Source organism: Oncorhynchus mykiss, chromosome 7 (genome assembly GCF_013265735.2).
Source record: "Oncorhynchus mykiss isolate Arlee chromosome 7, USDA_OmykA_1.1, whole genome shotgun sequence".
In the NCBI taxonomy this organism is placed as follows: domain Eukaryota; kingdom Metazoa; phylum Chordata; class Actinopteri; order Salmoniformes; family Salmonidae; genus Oncorhynchus; species Oncorhynchus mykiss.
In genome coordinates this window covers 9,957,026-9,973,775 of record NC_048571.1, presented here as the reverse complement: position 1 = coordinate 9,973,775, position 16,750 = coordinate 9,957,026, and the positions used below count along the sequence as shown (strand labels likewise).

Here is a 16,750-nt window from a genome sequence, read left to right as displayed (position 1 = left end):
GTTTTCAATTAAAATGGTCAAAACGTAACAAAAATAGCTTCTCAGCAAAGAGACATTTCTAGAGCAAGAATTTTGCTAGGACTGCCTGGGAGCTGTCTGAGTGGGGAGGGGAAAACGGAAAACTAGCTATTATTGGCAGAGAGGTTTGGAACTCTTTCTTATTGATGTCAACAGGCAGGCCAAAACTCCATCCCACCAAAACAGGAAGACATTTCAGGTGGTCTTTACAAACAGCTCTTACAGTAAAGGGGAATTATCATAATTTTCACAGTATTATTACAACCTCAGTGTGGAAATAGATATAAAACACATTTTTGAATGTACTGGGCCTCTAACCAACTTCATTTGGCTTCAATGCGCTATTGAGTCTTCACATAGAAATGAATGGTGTGACGTGATCAATGGCGTTGTCTTTTCATATACCCTTCATTATTTACCACAGAGACAGACACAGGCCAGGGCGAGGAGGGAGAGGAGAAACGGGCGTTGTCTTTTCATATACCCTTCATTATTTACCACAGAGACAGACACAGGCCAGGGCGAGGAGGGAGAGGAGAAACGGGCGTTGTCTTTTCATATACCCTTCATTATTTACCACAGAGACAGACACAGGCCAGGGCGAGGAGGGAGAGGAGAAACGGGCGTTGTGTTTTCATATACCCTTCATTATTTAGCACAGAGACAGACACATGCCAGGGCGAGGAGGGAGAGGAGAAAAGGGCGTTGTCTTTTCATATGCCCTTCATTATTTAGCACAGAGACAGAAACAGGCCAGGGCGAGGAGAGAGAGGAGAAAAGGAAGTTGCGTGATGGTAGGTGAAGAAGAAACTGAGTTGAATAATTTCTTCCACTATTTAGTTTCAAGTCTATTGGCTGATTTGGCGATATGGAGTGCAGCTAGTTGTTTTAAAAACGTTATGAAATCTGATATTCCTTATCCCCAGTGACGAGAACCTTATCGTGATGACGCATTACAACATGATTTCCTGATTTCAAATCAAATTAAATACAATTTACCAGACAAACCACATAAAGTTAAATAATCAACTAGTTATTTTACCCACTTATAGAGCACCACAATGAGAGGAGTTTCATGAGTTTCATGTCTGGAGTGGATTATCACTTTATGGCTAATTTAACCCTAAGAAAGTTCAAAATGCAAGCTATGCAAAATGGCCGTTCTGCGTACCTTCTTACCAAGTAAACATGATACAAACTACAGAAACCTGTGAGAATCAACAATGTCATAAAATATCCTTACTCCCCCAGTCGTACCTGTTTCTTGGCAGGGCTGTGGAGGTCAGCTTTGACGGTGGCCGAGGATGAGGCCCCAGGGGCAGCAGGGGGAGCGATCGGAGGGGCCGGGCTGGACTTCCTGCCCTCTGGGTGCGCATTGGCGCCACCGGGGTCGGGGGACTTTGCCTGAGCCTGCTGGCCCTCTGTGAAGGTGACCACCCTCTTCTGGTCCCACCCGTGGGTTGCTGAGGAGACATCACAGACATCACATACACAGTTCATCACAGCGCCACCTTGGGGACTAGCGGACACACTACAACTACCAGGGGTGAGGGAGAGGAATGGAGGGGGCGGGAGCGGGAGCGAGGGGGGGATGCAAGACAGACATGCAGAGCAACGTATCAGGTGAGAGGTTTCAGAGAGAGGGCGTTGTTACGTTGCAAGAGGAGAGGGGGGAAGTATAGGTGTCTCACCTTCGCAGTCCAATAAAGTTTCTTTATTTTGAATCGAAACAAAGGCATAAACAGAACACAGAATGAACAGAGTCAGTTATTGGGGTCGGAGGTGACAGGGGATAAAGACACATTGGAACAGAGACAACGGTTGTGAATGAGGAGGATCGGTACGTCAGTTCAAGTCAACACAGTTGGAGGAGTCAGATTGTCAGAGATGCGTTAATGAGCAAATACTGAGTATTAATAGTTAATATCCCAAGGTCTGAATGTGAACTGCAGTGTGCTTGATCTGAAGTGTAGGGCAAGTTTGCTATTGTTACACAATCTCTCTCACACAACAGACACACACAAACACACACAACAGACACACACACAGTTACCCAGAGGTTTGTTCTTGGGCTGGATGCTCCTGCGGGTGGCGGAGAGTCGGGCTCCAGAGCGACCTGGTCCTCGCGCCTCACTCTTCGGAAGAGACAGCAGTGGGCGTCGCAACTGCATTGAAATATCAATCAACCCAATCCACATATCATTTCCACTGTGAATGTCAATGGGGATAGCCTCTTCATCATTATCCACAATTAGGGACATCGTTTTCCCTGACCATGTGACAAGACCAGGGCTGCGTTCAGTACGCAGAAAATGTAGTGGAACATTCAATGAAGCGGAAACAGTGCTGTACTGAACGACCTGGGAAACGGGGAGGGGTTGTGTGTTCAAAATGCACTGCTGCCCTTTAAATACTTCACTCATTGCTTCAGCCGCACCCCGATACACCCCACCAGAACCCGATACACCCCACCACAACCCGATACACCCCACCACACCCCGATACACCCCACCACACCCCGATACACCCCACCACACCCCGATACATCCCGCCGCACCCCGATACCCCCCACCACAACCCGATACACCCCACCACACCCCGATACACCCCACCACACCCTGATACACCCCACCGCAACCCGATACACCCCACCGCATCCCGATACAACCCGCCGCACCCCGATACACCCCACCACAACCTGATACACCCCACCACACCCCGATACACCCCACCACACCCTGATACACCCCACCGCAACCCGATACACCCCACCGCATCCCGATACACCCCGCCGCACCCCGATACCCCCCACCACAACCCGATACACCCCACCACACCCCGATACACCCAACCACACCCTGATACACCCCACCGCAACCCGATACACCCCACCGCATCCCGATACAACCCGCCGCACCCCGATACACCCCACCGCACCCCGATACACCCCACCGCACCCCGATACACCCCACCGCACCCCGATACACCCCACCGCACCCCGATACACCCCACTGCACCCCGATACACCCCACCGCACCCCGATACACCCACCGCACCCCGATACACCCCACCGCACCCCGATACACCCACCGCACCCCGATACACCCCGCCGCACCCCGATACAACCCGCCGCAACCAGATACACCCCACCGCACCCCGATACACCCCACCGCACCCCGATACACCCCACCGCACCCCGATACACCCACCGCACCCCGATACACCCACCGCACCCCGATACACCCCGCCGCACCCCGATACAACCCACCGCAACCAGATACACCCCACCGCACCCCGATACACCCCACCACAACCCGATACACCCACCGCACCCCGATACACCCACCGCACCCCGATACACCCCACCCCACCGCACCCCGATACACCCCACCGCACCCCGATACACCCCACCGCACCCCGATACACCACACCCCACCGCACCCCGATACACCCACCGCACCCCGATACACCCCACCGCACCCCGATACACCCACCGCACCCCGATACACCCCGCCGCACCCCGATACAACCCACCGCAACCCGATACACCCCACCGCACCCCGATACACCCCACCGCACCCCGATACACCCACCGCACCCCGATACACCCCACCGCACCCCGATACACCCCACCGCACCCCGATACACCCACCGCACCCCGATACACCCACCGCACCCCGATACAACCCACCGCAACCCGATACACCCCACCGCACCCCGATACACCCCACCGCAACCCGATACACCCCACCGCACCCCGATACACCCCACCGCACCCCGATACACCCCACCGCACCCCGATACACCCCACCGCACCCCGATACACCCCACCGCACCCCGATACACCCCACCGCACCCCGATACACCCCACCGCACCCCGATACAACCCACCGCAACCCGATACACCCCACCGCACCCCGATACACCCCACCGCACCCCGATACACCCCACCGCACCCCGATACACCCCACCGCACCCCGATACACCCCACCGCACCCCGATACACCCCACCGCACCCCGATACACCCCACCGCACCCCGATACACCCCACCGCACCCCGATACACCCCACCGCACCCCGATACACCCACCGCACCCCGATACACCCCACCGCACCCCGATACACCCCACCGCACCCCGATACACCCACCGCACCCCGATACACCCCACCACACCCCGATACACCCCACCACATCCCGCCGCACCCCGCCACATCCCACCGCACCCCGATACACCCACCGCACCCCGATACACCCACCGCACCCCGATACACCCCGCCGCACCCCGCCACATCCCGCCGCACCCCGATACATCGTGACACCCCGCCGCACCCCACCACATCCCGCCGCACCCCGCCACCCCGCCGCACCCCGATACACCCCGCCGCACCCCGATACAACCCGCCGCACACACCAAATGAAAAAAAAAACTTAGAAACCAGGGTTAATTGAAGTTAGTCAATCTGGGTGGTAAACTGAAATTCCAATTCAATAATTGAGAACAATGCATTTAAAAAAACAAAGATTTTCTCAATAAACTTAAAAGGAGCTATTTATTTAAACATTCTCAGTTCCACCTTTAAGACTACTCTCACCTGTCTCAGTCCTCTATTGCGTCCCAGCGGAGGTTGGTTCAAGAGGTTCTGCTGGCCTGGTTCACTCTGCACACTGGCCACCCTACACAACCCAACCAGACAGACAGACAGAGAGACACAGAGACAGACAGACAAACATGCAGAGACAGCGAGACAGACAGACAAAGAGACAGACATGCAGACATGCAGAGACCAGAGACAGACAGATAGACATGCAGAGACAGACAGACAAAACCAATCAGTACAACACAGAGGTAGTGCTTCTCCTAATGAACTCTCTCTCTCTCTTTCACTGAGACACATAGGAGAGTCAAGAGGTCGTGTGTCTGTCCACTGCTCCTTCCATTCTTCCCATCTCTCCCCACTCACCCAATCACTCCACGGCACACCACACCCACACCCACCAATCAAGGACACCCAATCACAGCACAAGAATACACCAAAACACAAAGGGGGTTATGAGGTCTGGAGTGATCTGTGTTCTTATGTAGACAGCTCGTACCATATTACCAGTGCACTGAACTAGAACATGAACCTATCTGGTAACGTTAGACTTGTTGATAAGATAAATGATGGATTGCCACTCCAGCACCCCATGCCCCACAGATTGGTATCCTGGAGGGGACGTCCAATTTGAACAGTGAAAAGCCTGAAACAGTATGAAGACCATGATGGCACCGATGGACTGAGCTTGCTGAGACACATTACCACTGACTCCCAGCGTCCTCACACCGCCCAGGGACTTAAAGTGTTAGAGACAACAGCGGATGACTTGAGATGGGTGGGTGGATCAGTGTGGAAGCTACGAGGAGGAACAAGAGACTACGTTACATTAGACCTATACAAAGAGGAAGGGTGATAGACCAACGGCGGTTTTGATTGGATGAGATAATGAGTGAGGAAAACGAAGAAGTCAGAGGAGGCCGTCCGACTGGCCGAGCCTCCCCCAAACTGCACACAGAGAGACGCAACACACAGGGGGGCTGTGACGTGACACTGTACCTAGACAGGTTACCCTCTTCCAGTCCTTGAGACTCATCTAGCACATTGGGTTCACTGCAGAGGAGGGGGCAGGAAGGGGAAAAGGGGTTTAGGGAGGGAGGAGAGCATGCTGCCCAATGTCCAAGGCCCCTCTTCGGATGGGTCTCCTATAGCACGGTAGCTGGATCAACTTGTCAGGAACTTTCCATTGATCTGGGGCCCTGCTTGAATACTCTAAATACACATCCTTCCTCCCTTACTTGAAGAAATCCTTGACAGGAAGGGAGTGTTTTTAAAGTATTCAAACAAAATCAAATCTTATTTGTGACATGCGCCGAATACAACAAGTGTAGACCTTACAGTGAAATGCTTACTTACAAGCCCTTAACCAACAATGCAGTTTTAAGAAAAATAACTTTAAAAAAGTACGGAATAAAAGTAACAAATAATTTAAAATAACAATAGCGAGGCTATATAGAGGGGATACCGGTACAGAGTCAATGTGCGGGGGCACCGGTTAGTCGAGGTAATTGAGGTAATATGTACATGTAGAGTTATTAAAGTGACTATGCATAGATAATAACACAGCCAATCTCTCTGCTAAAACTACTATGACTTGTAGCATTCCTCACTTCCTGTCTGTTCATCTAGCAATCTGGTTCTCCAGAAAAGGGTACACAAATAAACAGAAATAAACAGCTTGAAACAACACAAATAGTATGACTATGATTGTGGCTTCTGAAGTGACGGTGTTTTACATGTACTGAATGTGGTGATGTGGGGACAGTCATAGTGTAATCTAGTGTTGAGGAGTGAGGTGATGTGTGGACAGTCATAGTGTAATCTAGTGTTGAGGAGTGAGGTGATGTGTGGACAGTCATAGTGTAATCTAGTGTTGAGGAGTGAGGTGATGTGTGGACAGTCATAGTGTAATCTAGTGTTGAGGAGTGAGGTGATGTGTGGACAGTCATAGTGTTATCTAGTGGTGATGTGTGGACAGTCATAGTGTAATCTAGTGTTGAGGAGTGAGGTGATGTGTGGACAGTCATAGTGTAATCTAGTGTTGAGGAGTGAGGTGATGTGTGGACAGTCATAGTGTAATCTAGTGTTGAGGAGTGAGGTGATGTGTGGACAGTCATGGTGTAATCTAGTGTTGAGGAGTGAGGTGATGTGTGGACAGTCATAGTGTAATCTAGTGTTGAGGAGTGAGGTGATGTGTGGACAGTCATAGTGTAATCTAGTGTTGAGGAGTGAGGTGATGTGTGGACAGTCATGGTGTAATCTAGTGTTGAGGAGTGAGGTGATGTGGGGACAGTCATAGTGTAATCTAGTGTTGAGGAGTGAGGTGATGTGTGGACAGTCATAGTGTAATCTAGTGTTGAGGAGTGAGGTGATGTGTGGACAGTCATAGTGTAATCCAGTGTTGAGGAGTGAGGTGATGTGTGGACAGTCATAGTGTAATCTAGTGTTGAGGAGTGAGGTGATGTGTGGACAGTCATAGTGTAATCTAGTGTTGAGGAGTGAGGTGATGTGTGGACAGTCATAGTGTAATCTAGTGTTGAGGAGTGAGGTGATGTGTGGACAGTCATAGTGTAATCTAGTGTTGAGGAGTGAGGTGATGTGTGGACAGTCATAGTGTAATCTAGTGTTGAGGAGTGAGGTGATGTGTGGACAGTCATAGTGTAATCTAGTGTTGAGGAGTGAGGTGATGTGTGGACAGTCATAGTGTAATCCAGTGTTGAGGAGTGAGGTGATGTGTGGACAGTCATAGTGTAATCTAGTGTTGAGGAGTGAGGTGATGTGTGGACAGTCATAGTGTAATCTAGTGTTGAGGAGTGAGGTGATGTGTGGACAGTCATAGTGTAATCTAGTGTTGAGGAGTGAGGTGATGTGTGGACAGTCATAGTGTAATCTAGTGTTGAGGAGTGAGGTGATGTGTGGACAGTCATAGTACAATCTAGTGGTGATGTGTGGACAGTCATAGTGTAATCTAGTGTTGAGGAGTGAGGTGATGTGTGGACAGTCATAGTGTAATCCAGTGAGGAGTGTGGTGATGTGTGGACAGTCATAGTGTAATCTAATGTTGAGGAGTGAGGTGATGTGTGGACAGTCATAGTGTAATCTAGTGTTGAGGAGTGAGGTGATGTGTGGACAGTCATAGTGTAATCTAGTGTTGAGGAGTGAGGTGATGTGTGGACAGTCATAGTGTAATCTAGTGTTGAGGAGTGAGGTGATGTGTGGACAGTCATAGTGTAATCTAGTGTTGAGGAGTGAGGTGATGTGGGGACAGTCATAGTGTAATCCAGTGTTGAGGAGTGAGGTGATGTGTGGACAGTCATAGTGTAATCTAGTGTTGAGGAGTGAGGTGATGTGGGGACAGTCATAGTGTAATCTAGTGTTGAGGAGTGAGGTGATGTGTGGACAGTCATAGTGTAATCTAGTGTTGAGGAGTGAGGTGATGTGTGGACAGTCATAGTGTAATCTAGTGTTGAGGAGTGAGGTGATGTGTGGACAGTCATAGTGTAATCCAGTGTTGAGGAGTGAGGTGATGTGTGGACAGTCATAGTGTAATCTAGTGTTGAGGAGTGAGGTGATGTGTGGACAGTCATAGTGTAATCTAATGTTGAGGAGTGAGGTGATGTGTGGACAGTCATAGTGTAATCTAATGTTGAGGAGTGAGGTGATGTGTGGACAGTCATAGTGTAATCTAGTGTTGAGGAGTGAGGTGATGTGTGGACAGTCATAGTGTAATCTAGTGTTGAGGAGTGAGGTGATGTGTGGACAGTCATAGTGTAATCTAGTGTTGAGGAGTGAGGTGATGTGTGGACAGTCATAGTGTAATCCAGTGTTGAGGAGTGAGGTGATGTGTGGACAGTCATAGTGTAATCTAGTGTTGAGGAGTGAGGTGATGTGGGGACAGTCATAGTGTAATCTAGTGTTGAGGAGTGAGGTGATGTGTGGACAGTCATAGTGTAATCTAGTGTTGAGGAGTGAGGTGATGTGTGGACAGTCATAGTGTAATCTAGTGTTGAGGAGTGAGGTGATGTGTGGACAGTCATAGTGTAATCTAGTGTTGAGTGAGGTGATGTGTGGACAGTCATAGTGTAATCTAGTATTGAGGAGTGAGGTGATGTGTGGACAGTCATAGTGTAATCTAGTGTTGAGGAGTGAGGTGATGTGTGGACAGTCATAGTGTAATCTAGTGTTGAGGAGTGAGGTGATGTGTGGACAGTCATAGTGTAATCTAGTGTTGAGGAGTGAGGTGATGTGTGGACAGTCATAGTGTAATCCAGTGTTGAGGAGTGAGGTGATGTGTGGACAGTCATAGTGTAATCTAGTGTTGAGGAGTGAGGTGATGTGTGGACAGTCATAGTGTAATCTAATGTTGAGGAGTGAGGTGATGTGTGGACAGTCATAGTGTAATCTAGTGTTGAGGAGTGAGGTGATGTGTGGACAGTCATAGTGTAATCTAATGGTGATGTGTGGACAGTCATAGTGTAATCTAGTGTTGAGGAGTGAGGTGATGTGTGGACAGTCATAGTGTTATCCAGTGAGGAGTGAGGTGATGTGTGGACAGTCATAGTGTAATCTAGTGTTGAGGAGTGAGGTGATGTGTGGACAGTCATAGTGTAATCTAGTGTTGAGGAGTGAGGTGATGTGTGGACAGTCATAGTGTAATCCAGTGTTGAGGAGTGAGGTGATGTGTGGACAGTCATAGTGGAATCTAGTGTTGAGGAGTGAGGTGATGTGGGGACAGTCATAGTGTAATCTAGTGTTGAGGAGTGAGGTGATGTGTGGACAGTCATAGTGTAATCTAGTGTTGAGGAGTGAGGTGATGTGTGGACAGTCATAGTGTAATCTAGTGTTGAGGAGTGAGGTGATGTGTGGACAGTCATAGTGTAATCTAGTGTTGAGTGAGGTGATGTGTGGACAGTCATAGTGTAATCTAGTGTTGAGTGAGGTGATGTGTGGACAGTCATAGTGTAATCTAGTGTTGAGGAGTGAGGTGATGTGTGGACAGTCATAGTGTAATCTAGTGTTGAGGAGTGAGGTGATGTGTGGACAGTCATAGTACAATCTAGTGTTGAGGAGTGAGGTGATGTGTGGACAGTCATAGTGTAATCTAGTGTTGAGTGAGGTGATGTGTGGACAGTCATAGTGTAATCTAGTGTTGAGGAGTGAGGTGATGTGTGGACAGTCATAGTGTAATCTAGTGTTGAGGAGTGAGGTGATGTGGGGACAGTCATAGTGTAATCTAGTGTTGAGGAGTGAGGTGATGTGTGGACAGTCATAGTGTAATCTAGTGTTGAGGAGTGAGGTGATGTGTGGACAGTCATAGTGTAATCTAGTGTTGAGGAGTGAGGTGATGTGTGGACAGTCATAGTGTAATCTAGTGTTGAGGAGTGAGGTGATGTGTGGACAGTCATAGTGTAATCTAGTGTTGAGGAGTGAGGTGATGTGGGGACAGTCATAGTGTTATCTAGTGTTGAGGAGTGAGGTGATGTGGGGACAGTCATAGTGTAATCTAGTGGTGAGGAGTGAGGTGATGTGGGGACAGTCATAGTGTAATCTAGTGGTGAGGAGTGAGGTGATGTGTGGACAGTCATAGTGTAATCCAGTGTTGAGGAGTGAGGTGATGTGTGGACAGTCATAGTGTAATCTAGTGTTGAGGAGTGAGGTGATGTGTGGACAGTCATAGTGTAATCCAGTGTTGAGGAGTGAGGTGATGTGTGGACAGTCATAGTACAATCTAGTGTGGATGTGTGTGTGTGTAGGGGTAGGGTTTTGTATGTAGGGTTGTGTGTGTGCGTAGGGGTGTGTGTGTGTGTGTAGGGGTGTGTGTGTGTTACCTGTGGCTGGGCAGCATGGTGCTGCGGGTGCTGGGTTCAGGCTGGGCGCTGCCCGTGGCGTGACTAGAGAAGCGTCGCTGGGTGATGAGCCTGGGCAGGAAGACCTCATGTTCACTCACCACACTGGGAATACTGATAGAGTCATCTAGAGGAGAGAGAGGAGGGGAGGGAGAGACAGAGAGAGAGGTAGGGGAGGAGGTAGGGCCAGAGAGAGAGAGGGAGGAAAGGAGGTCAGGACAGAGAAAGAGGGAGGAAAGGAGGTAGAGATAGTGAGAGAGGGAGGAAAGGAGGTAGAGATAGTGAGAGAGGGAGAGGAAAGGAGGTCAGGACAGAGAGGAGGAGAGGAAAGGAGGTAGGGACAGAGAGAGAGGGAGAGGAAATGAGGTAGGGATAGTGAGAGAGGGAGGAAAGGAGGTAGGGACAGAGAGAGGGGGAGGAAAGGAGGTCAGGACAGAGAGAGAGGGAGGAAAGGAGGTCAGGACAGAGAGAGAGGGAGGGGAGGAGGTAGGGACAGAGAGAGAGGGAGGAAAGAAGGTAGGGACAGAGGGAGGGGAGGAGGTAGGGACAGAGAGAGAGGGAGGAAAGAAGGTAGGGACAGAGAGAGAGGGAGGAAAGGAGGTAGGGACAGAGAGAGAGGGAGGAAAGGAGGTCAGGACAGAGAGAGAGGGAGGAAAGGAGGTAAGGACAGAGAGAGAGTGAGGAAAGGGGGTGATCAAAAGACCAGTGTGGGGTGATGACATGCAGGCAAACCCAAACATGCAACCAGACACCATTCAGAGTGAAAGAGGGAGAAAGAGAGAAAGAGAGGGAGAGAAAAACAGACAATATGAAAGCGGAGATACATTCAAGGCCCAGTGCAGTCAAAAACGTGACTTTTCTTTGGTTTATATACACCGAACTAAAATATAAACGCAACATGTAAAGTGTTGGTCCCATGTTTCATGTAGATGAAATAAAATATCCCAGAAATGTTCCATACGCAAAAAAAGCTCATTTCTCTCAAATTTGTTTACATCCCTGTTAGTGAACATTTCTCCTTTGCCAAGATAATCCACCCACCTGACAGGTGTGACATATCAAGAAGCTGATTAAACAGCATGGGCATTACACAGGTGCACCTTGTGCTGGAGACCACTCTAAAATGTGCAGTTTTGTCACACAACACAATGCCACAGATGTTTCAAGTTTTGAGGGTGGGGGCTGGCATGCAGACTGCAGGAATGTCGACCAGAGCTGTTGCCAGAGAATTGAATGTTAATTTCTCTACCATAAGCCTGGCTAGTGATAGTAGTAGGAGGGATATCTGACTCAGTGATAGAGTGATAGTGGTAGTGATAGTAGTAGGAGGGGTGTCTGACTCAGTGATAGTAGTAGGAGTGGTGTCTGACTCAGTGATAGTAGTAGGAGGGGTATCTGACTCAGTGATAGTAGTAAGAGTGGTGTCTGACTCAGTGATAGTAGTAGGAGGTGTCTGACTCAGTGATAGTAGTAGGAGGGGTGTCTGACTCAGTGATAGTAGTAGGAGGGGTGTCTGACTCAGTGATAGTAGTAGGAGTGGTGTCTGACTCAGTGATAGTAGTAGGAGTGGTGTCTGACTCAGTGATAGTAGTAGGAGTGGTGTCTGACTCAGTGATAGTAGTAGGAGTGGTGTCTGACTCAGTGATAGTAGTAGGAGTGGTGTCTGACTCAGTGATAGTAGTAGGAGGTGTCTGACTCAGTGATAGTAGTAGGAGGGGTGTCTGACTCAGTGATAGTAGTAGGAGGGGTGTCTGACTCAGTGATAGAGTGATAGTGGTAGTGATAGTAGTAGTAGTAGTGATAGTCGTAGTGATAGTAGTAGGTAGGAGGGGTATCTGACTCAGTGATAGAGTGATAGTGGTAGTGATAGTAGTAGTGATAGTCGTAGTGATAGTAGTAGTGATAGTAGTAGGAGGGGTATCTGACTCAGAGATAGAGTGATAGTGGTAGTGATAGTAGTAGGAGGGGTATCTGACTCAGAGATAGAGTGATAGTGGTAGTGATAGTAGTAGGAGGGGTATCTGACTCGGTGATAGAGTGATAGTGGTAGTGATAGTAGTAGGAGGGGTATCTGACTCAGAGATAGAGTGATAGTGGTAGTGATAGTAGTAGGAGGGGTATCTGACTCAGAGATAGAGTGATAGTGGTAGTGATAGTAGTAGGAGGGGTATCTGACTCAGAGATAGAGTGATAGTGGTAGTGATAGTAGTAGGAGGGGTGTCTGACTCAGTGATAGTAGTAGTAGTAGTGATAGTAGTAGGAGTGGTGTCTGACTCAGTGATAGAGTGATAGTGGTAGTGATAGTAGTAGGAGGGGTATCTGACTCAGTGATAGTAGTAGTAGTAGTGATAGTAGTAGGAGTGGTGTCTGACTCAGTGATAGAGTGATAGTGGTAGTGATAGCAGTAGGAGGGGTATCTGACTCAGTGATAGAGTGATAGTGGTAGTGATAGTAGTAGGAGGGGTGTCTGACTCAGTGATAGAGTGATAGTAGTAGGTAGGAGGGGTGACTGACTCAGTGATAGTAGTAGTAGTAGTAGGTAGGAGGGGTATCTGACTCAGTGATAGAGTGGTAGTGGTAGTGATAGTAGTAGTAGGAGGGGTGTCTGACTCAGTGATAGAGTTATAGTGGTAGTGATAGTAGTAGTAGGAGTGGTGTCTGACTCAGTGATAGAGTGATAGTAGTAGTAGGAGGGGTATCTGACTCAGTGATAGAGGTAGTGATAGTAGTAGTAGGAGTGGTGTCTGACTCAGTGATAGAGTGATAGTAGTAGGTAGGAGGGGCATCTGACTCAGTGATAGTAGTAGTAGGAGGGGTATCTGACTCAGTGATAGAGTGATAGTAGTAGGTAGGAGGGGTATCTGACTCAGTGATAGTAGTAGTAGGAGGGGTATCTGACTCAGTGATAGAGGTAGTGATAGTAGTAGTAGGAGTGGTGTCTGACTCATTGATAGAGTGATAGTAGTAGGTAGGAGGGGCATCTGACTCAGTGATAGTAGTAGTAGGAGTGGTGTCTGACTCAGTGATAGAGTGATAGTAGTAGGTAGGAGGGGTATCTGACTCAGTGATAGTAGTAGTAGGAGGGGTATCTGACTCAGTGATAGAGTGATAGTAGTAGGTAGGAGGGGTATCTGACTCAGTGATAGAGTGATAGTAGTAGTGATAGTAGTAGGAGGGGTGTCTGACTCAGTGATAGAGTGATAGTGGTAGTGATAGTAGTAGGAGGGGTGTCTGACTCAGTGATAGAGTGATAGTGGTAGTGATAGTAGTAGGAGGGGTATCTGACTCAGTGATAGTAGTAGTAGGAGTGGTGTCTGACTCATTGATAGAGTGATAGTAGTAGGTAGGAGGGGCATCTGACTCAGTGATAGTAGTAGTAGGAGTGGTGTCTGACTCAGTGATAGAGTGATAGTAGTAGGTAGGAGGGGTATCTGACTCAGTGATAGTAGTAGTAGGAGGGGTATCTGACTCAGTGATAGAGTGATAGTAGTAGGTAGGAGGGGTATCTGACTCAGTGATAGAGTGATAGTAGTAGTGATAGTAGTAGGAGGGGTGTCTGACTCAGTGATAGAGTGATAGTGGTAGTGATAGTAGTAGGAGGGGTGTCTGACTCAGTGATAGAGTGATAGTGGTAGTGATAGTAGTAGGAGGGGTATCTGACTCAGTGATAGTAGTAGTAGGAGTGGTATCTGACTCAGTGATAGAGTGATAGTAGTAGGTAGGAGGGGTGTCTGACTCAGTGATAGAGTGATAGTGGTAGTGATAGTAGTAGTAGTAGTAGGTAGGAGGGGTATCTGACTCAGTGATAGAGTGATAGTGGTAGTGATAGTAGTAGGAGGGGTATCTGACTCAGTGATAGTAGTAGTAGGAGTGGTATCTGACTCAGTGATAGAGTGATAGTAGTAGTAGGAGGGGTATCTGACTCAGTGATAGAGTGTTAGTGGTAGTGATAGTAGTAGGAGGGGTGTCTGACTCAGTGATAGAGTGATAGTGGTAGTGATAGTAGTAGGAGGGGTGTCTGACTCTCTTCCTGCTCCTGTTCGTCATCCTCGTCGGTGCGGCTTAGCGTGTCCTGAGAGGGCTGGCGTGACGGCTGGCTCTCCTGCTCCCACACCGTGCCCGTGCCCGTGTTGGACCGGGACATGGTGGCCAGCGACAGGCGGTAGGCAGAGGTGGACGTGCCCACTGTGCTGATGGACGTCTTGCCCTGGTACGCTGTGGGCAGGAGGGGGCATGAACAGACATCTCTTATCATAACCTGTCATTTAATAACGAAAGGTTAACATGGCATTTGGGTAGAGTGCTAATGGGTAGTGTACTAATGGGTAGTGCACTAATGGGTAGTGTACTAATGGGTAGTGTACTAATGGGTAGTGTACTACTGGGTAGTAACTAATGGGTAGTGTACTACTGGGTAGTAACTCATGGGTAGTAACAAATGGGTAGTGCCCTAATGGGTAGTGAACTAATGGGTAGTGTACTAATGGGTAGTGAACTAATGGGTAGTGAACTAATGGGTAGTAACTAATGGGTAGTGTACTAATGGGTAGTAACTAATGGGTAGTAACTAATGGGTAGTGAACGAATGGGTAGTGTACTAATGGGTAGTGTACTAATGGGTAGTAACTAATGGGTAGTGTGCTAATGGGTAGTCCACTAACGGGTAGTGTACTAAATGGGTAGTAACTAATGGGTAGTAACTAATGGGTAGTGTACTAATGGGTAGTAACTAATGGGTAGTGTACTAATGGTAGTGTACTAATGGGTAGTGCACTAAAAAGTAGTATACTAACGGCTACTCTACTAATAACTAGTATACTAATCAGTGGGTTACCAACCAGAGCCACTGTGCACGGCCTCCTTGAGGATCTTCAGCTCGTTGTTGAACTCTGCGAACAGGGAGCTCTTGCAGAGGGGGCGGGGGATGAAGCGACGCTCCAGCTGGTCAGCGATGTGGTGGCGGGCCGTGATCTCCTCCTGGGAGTCAGCTGGCTGGGTCAGGAGCTGGGAGGGGTTAAAGAGGAAGGGATGAAGGGAACGGGAGAAGAAGAGAGCACGAAAAGCGAGAGAGCAAGAGAGAGAGAGACAAGGCAAGAAGGGCATTCTATGCCTTCAAAAGGAACATAAAATTCAACATAATAATTAGGATCTGGCTAAAAATACTTGAATCAGTTATAGAACCCAATGCCCTTTATGGTTGTGAGGTCTGGTGTCCGCTCACCAACCAAGAATTCACAAAATGGGACAAACACCAAATTGAGACTCTGCATGCAGAATTCTGCAAAAATATCCTCCTTGTACAACATAGAACACCAAATAACACCGATACCCGCTAATTATCAAAATCCAGAAAAGAGCCGTTAAATTCTACAAACACCTAAAAGGAAGCGATTCCCAAACCTTCCATAACAAAGCCATCACCTACAGAGAGATGAACCTGGAGAAGAGCAAGCTGGTCCTGGGGCTCTGTTCACAAACACAAACAGACCCCACATAGCCCCAGGACAGCAGCACAATTAGACCCAACCAAAAATAATTAACCAAAAAACAGAGCAAACTAGAATGCTATTTGGCCCTAAACAGAGAGTACACAGTGGCAGAATACCTGACCACTGTGACTGACCCAAACTTAAGGAAAGCTTTGACTATGTACAGACTCAGTGAGCATAGCCTTGCTATTGAGAAAGACCCCTGTAGACAGACCTGGCTCTCAAGAGAAGACAGGCACACTGCCCACAAAATGAGGTGGAAACTGAGCTGCACTTCCTAACCTATTGCCCAATGTATGACCATATTAGAGACACATATTTCCCTCAGATTATACAGATCCACAAAGAATTTGAAAACAAACCCGATTTTGATAAACTCCCATATCTATTGGGTGAAATACCACAGTGTGCCATCACAGCAGCAAGACGTGTGACCTGTTGCCACAAGATAAGGTCAAGCAGTGAAGAACAAACACCATTTTAAATACAACCCATATTTATGCTTATTTATTTTCCCTTTTGTACTTTAACCATTTGTACATCGTTACAACACTGTATATAGACATAATATGACATTTGTAATGTCTTTATTGTTTTGGAACTTCTGTGAGTGTAATGTTTACTGTTCATTTTATTGTTTATTTCACTTTTAAATATTTATCTACCTCACTTGCTTTGGCAATGTTAACATATGTTTCCCATACCAATAAAGCCACTTGAATTGAGAGAGAGAGAGTGATAGAGAGTGAGTGAGTGAGTGAGTGAGTGAGTGAGTGAGTGAGTGAGTGAGTGAGAGAGAGA

The 16,750-nt window shown here is 48.2% G+C and overlaps 1 protein-coding gene across 1 annotated transcript in view; it reads right to left on the bottom strand.

Annotated features, from left to right (window-relative positions):
* The window catches only part of LOC110497049 (protein unc-80 homolog), a 100,832-nt gene that overhangs the window by 6,655 nt on the left and 77,427 nt on the right, over window positions 1-16,750 (bottom strand). Inside the window, exons 58-65 of the mRNA XM_036982462.1 lie at window positions 15,299-15,464; window positions 14,484-14,675; window positions 10,443-10,587; window positions 5,614-5,667; window positions 4,612-4,693; window positions 2,072-2,183; window positions 1,710-1,730; window positions 1,276-1,481 (exon numbers count right to left, since the gene is read on the bottom strand). Coding sequence (XP_036838357.1) covers window positions 1,276-1,481; window positions 1,710-1,730; window positions 2,072-2,183; window positions 4,612-4,693; window positions 5,614-5,667; window positions 10,443-10,587; window positions 14,484-14,675; window positions 15,299-15,464 — 978 coding nt within the window. The remainder of the gene's footprint in view (window positions 1-1,275; window positions 1,482-1,709; window positions 1,731-2,071; window positions 2,184-4,611; window positions 4,694-5,613; window positions 5,668-10,442; window positions 10,588-14,483; window positions 14,676-15,298; window positions 15,465-16,750) is intronic.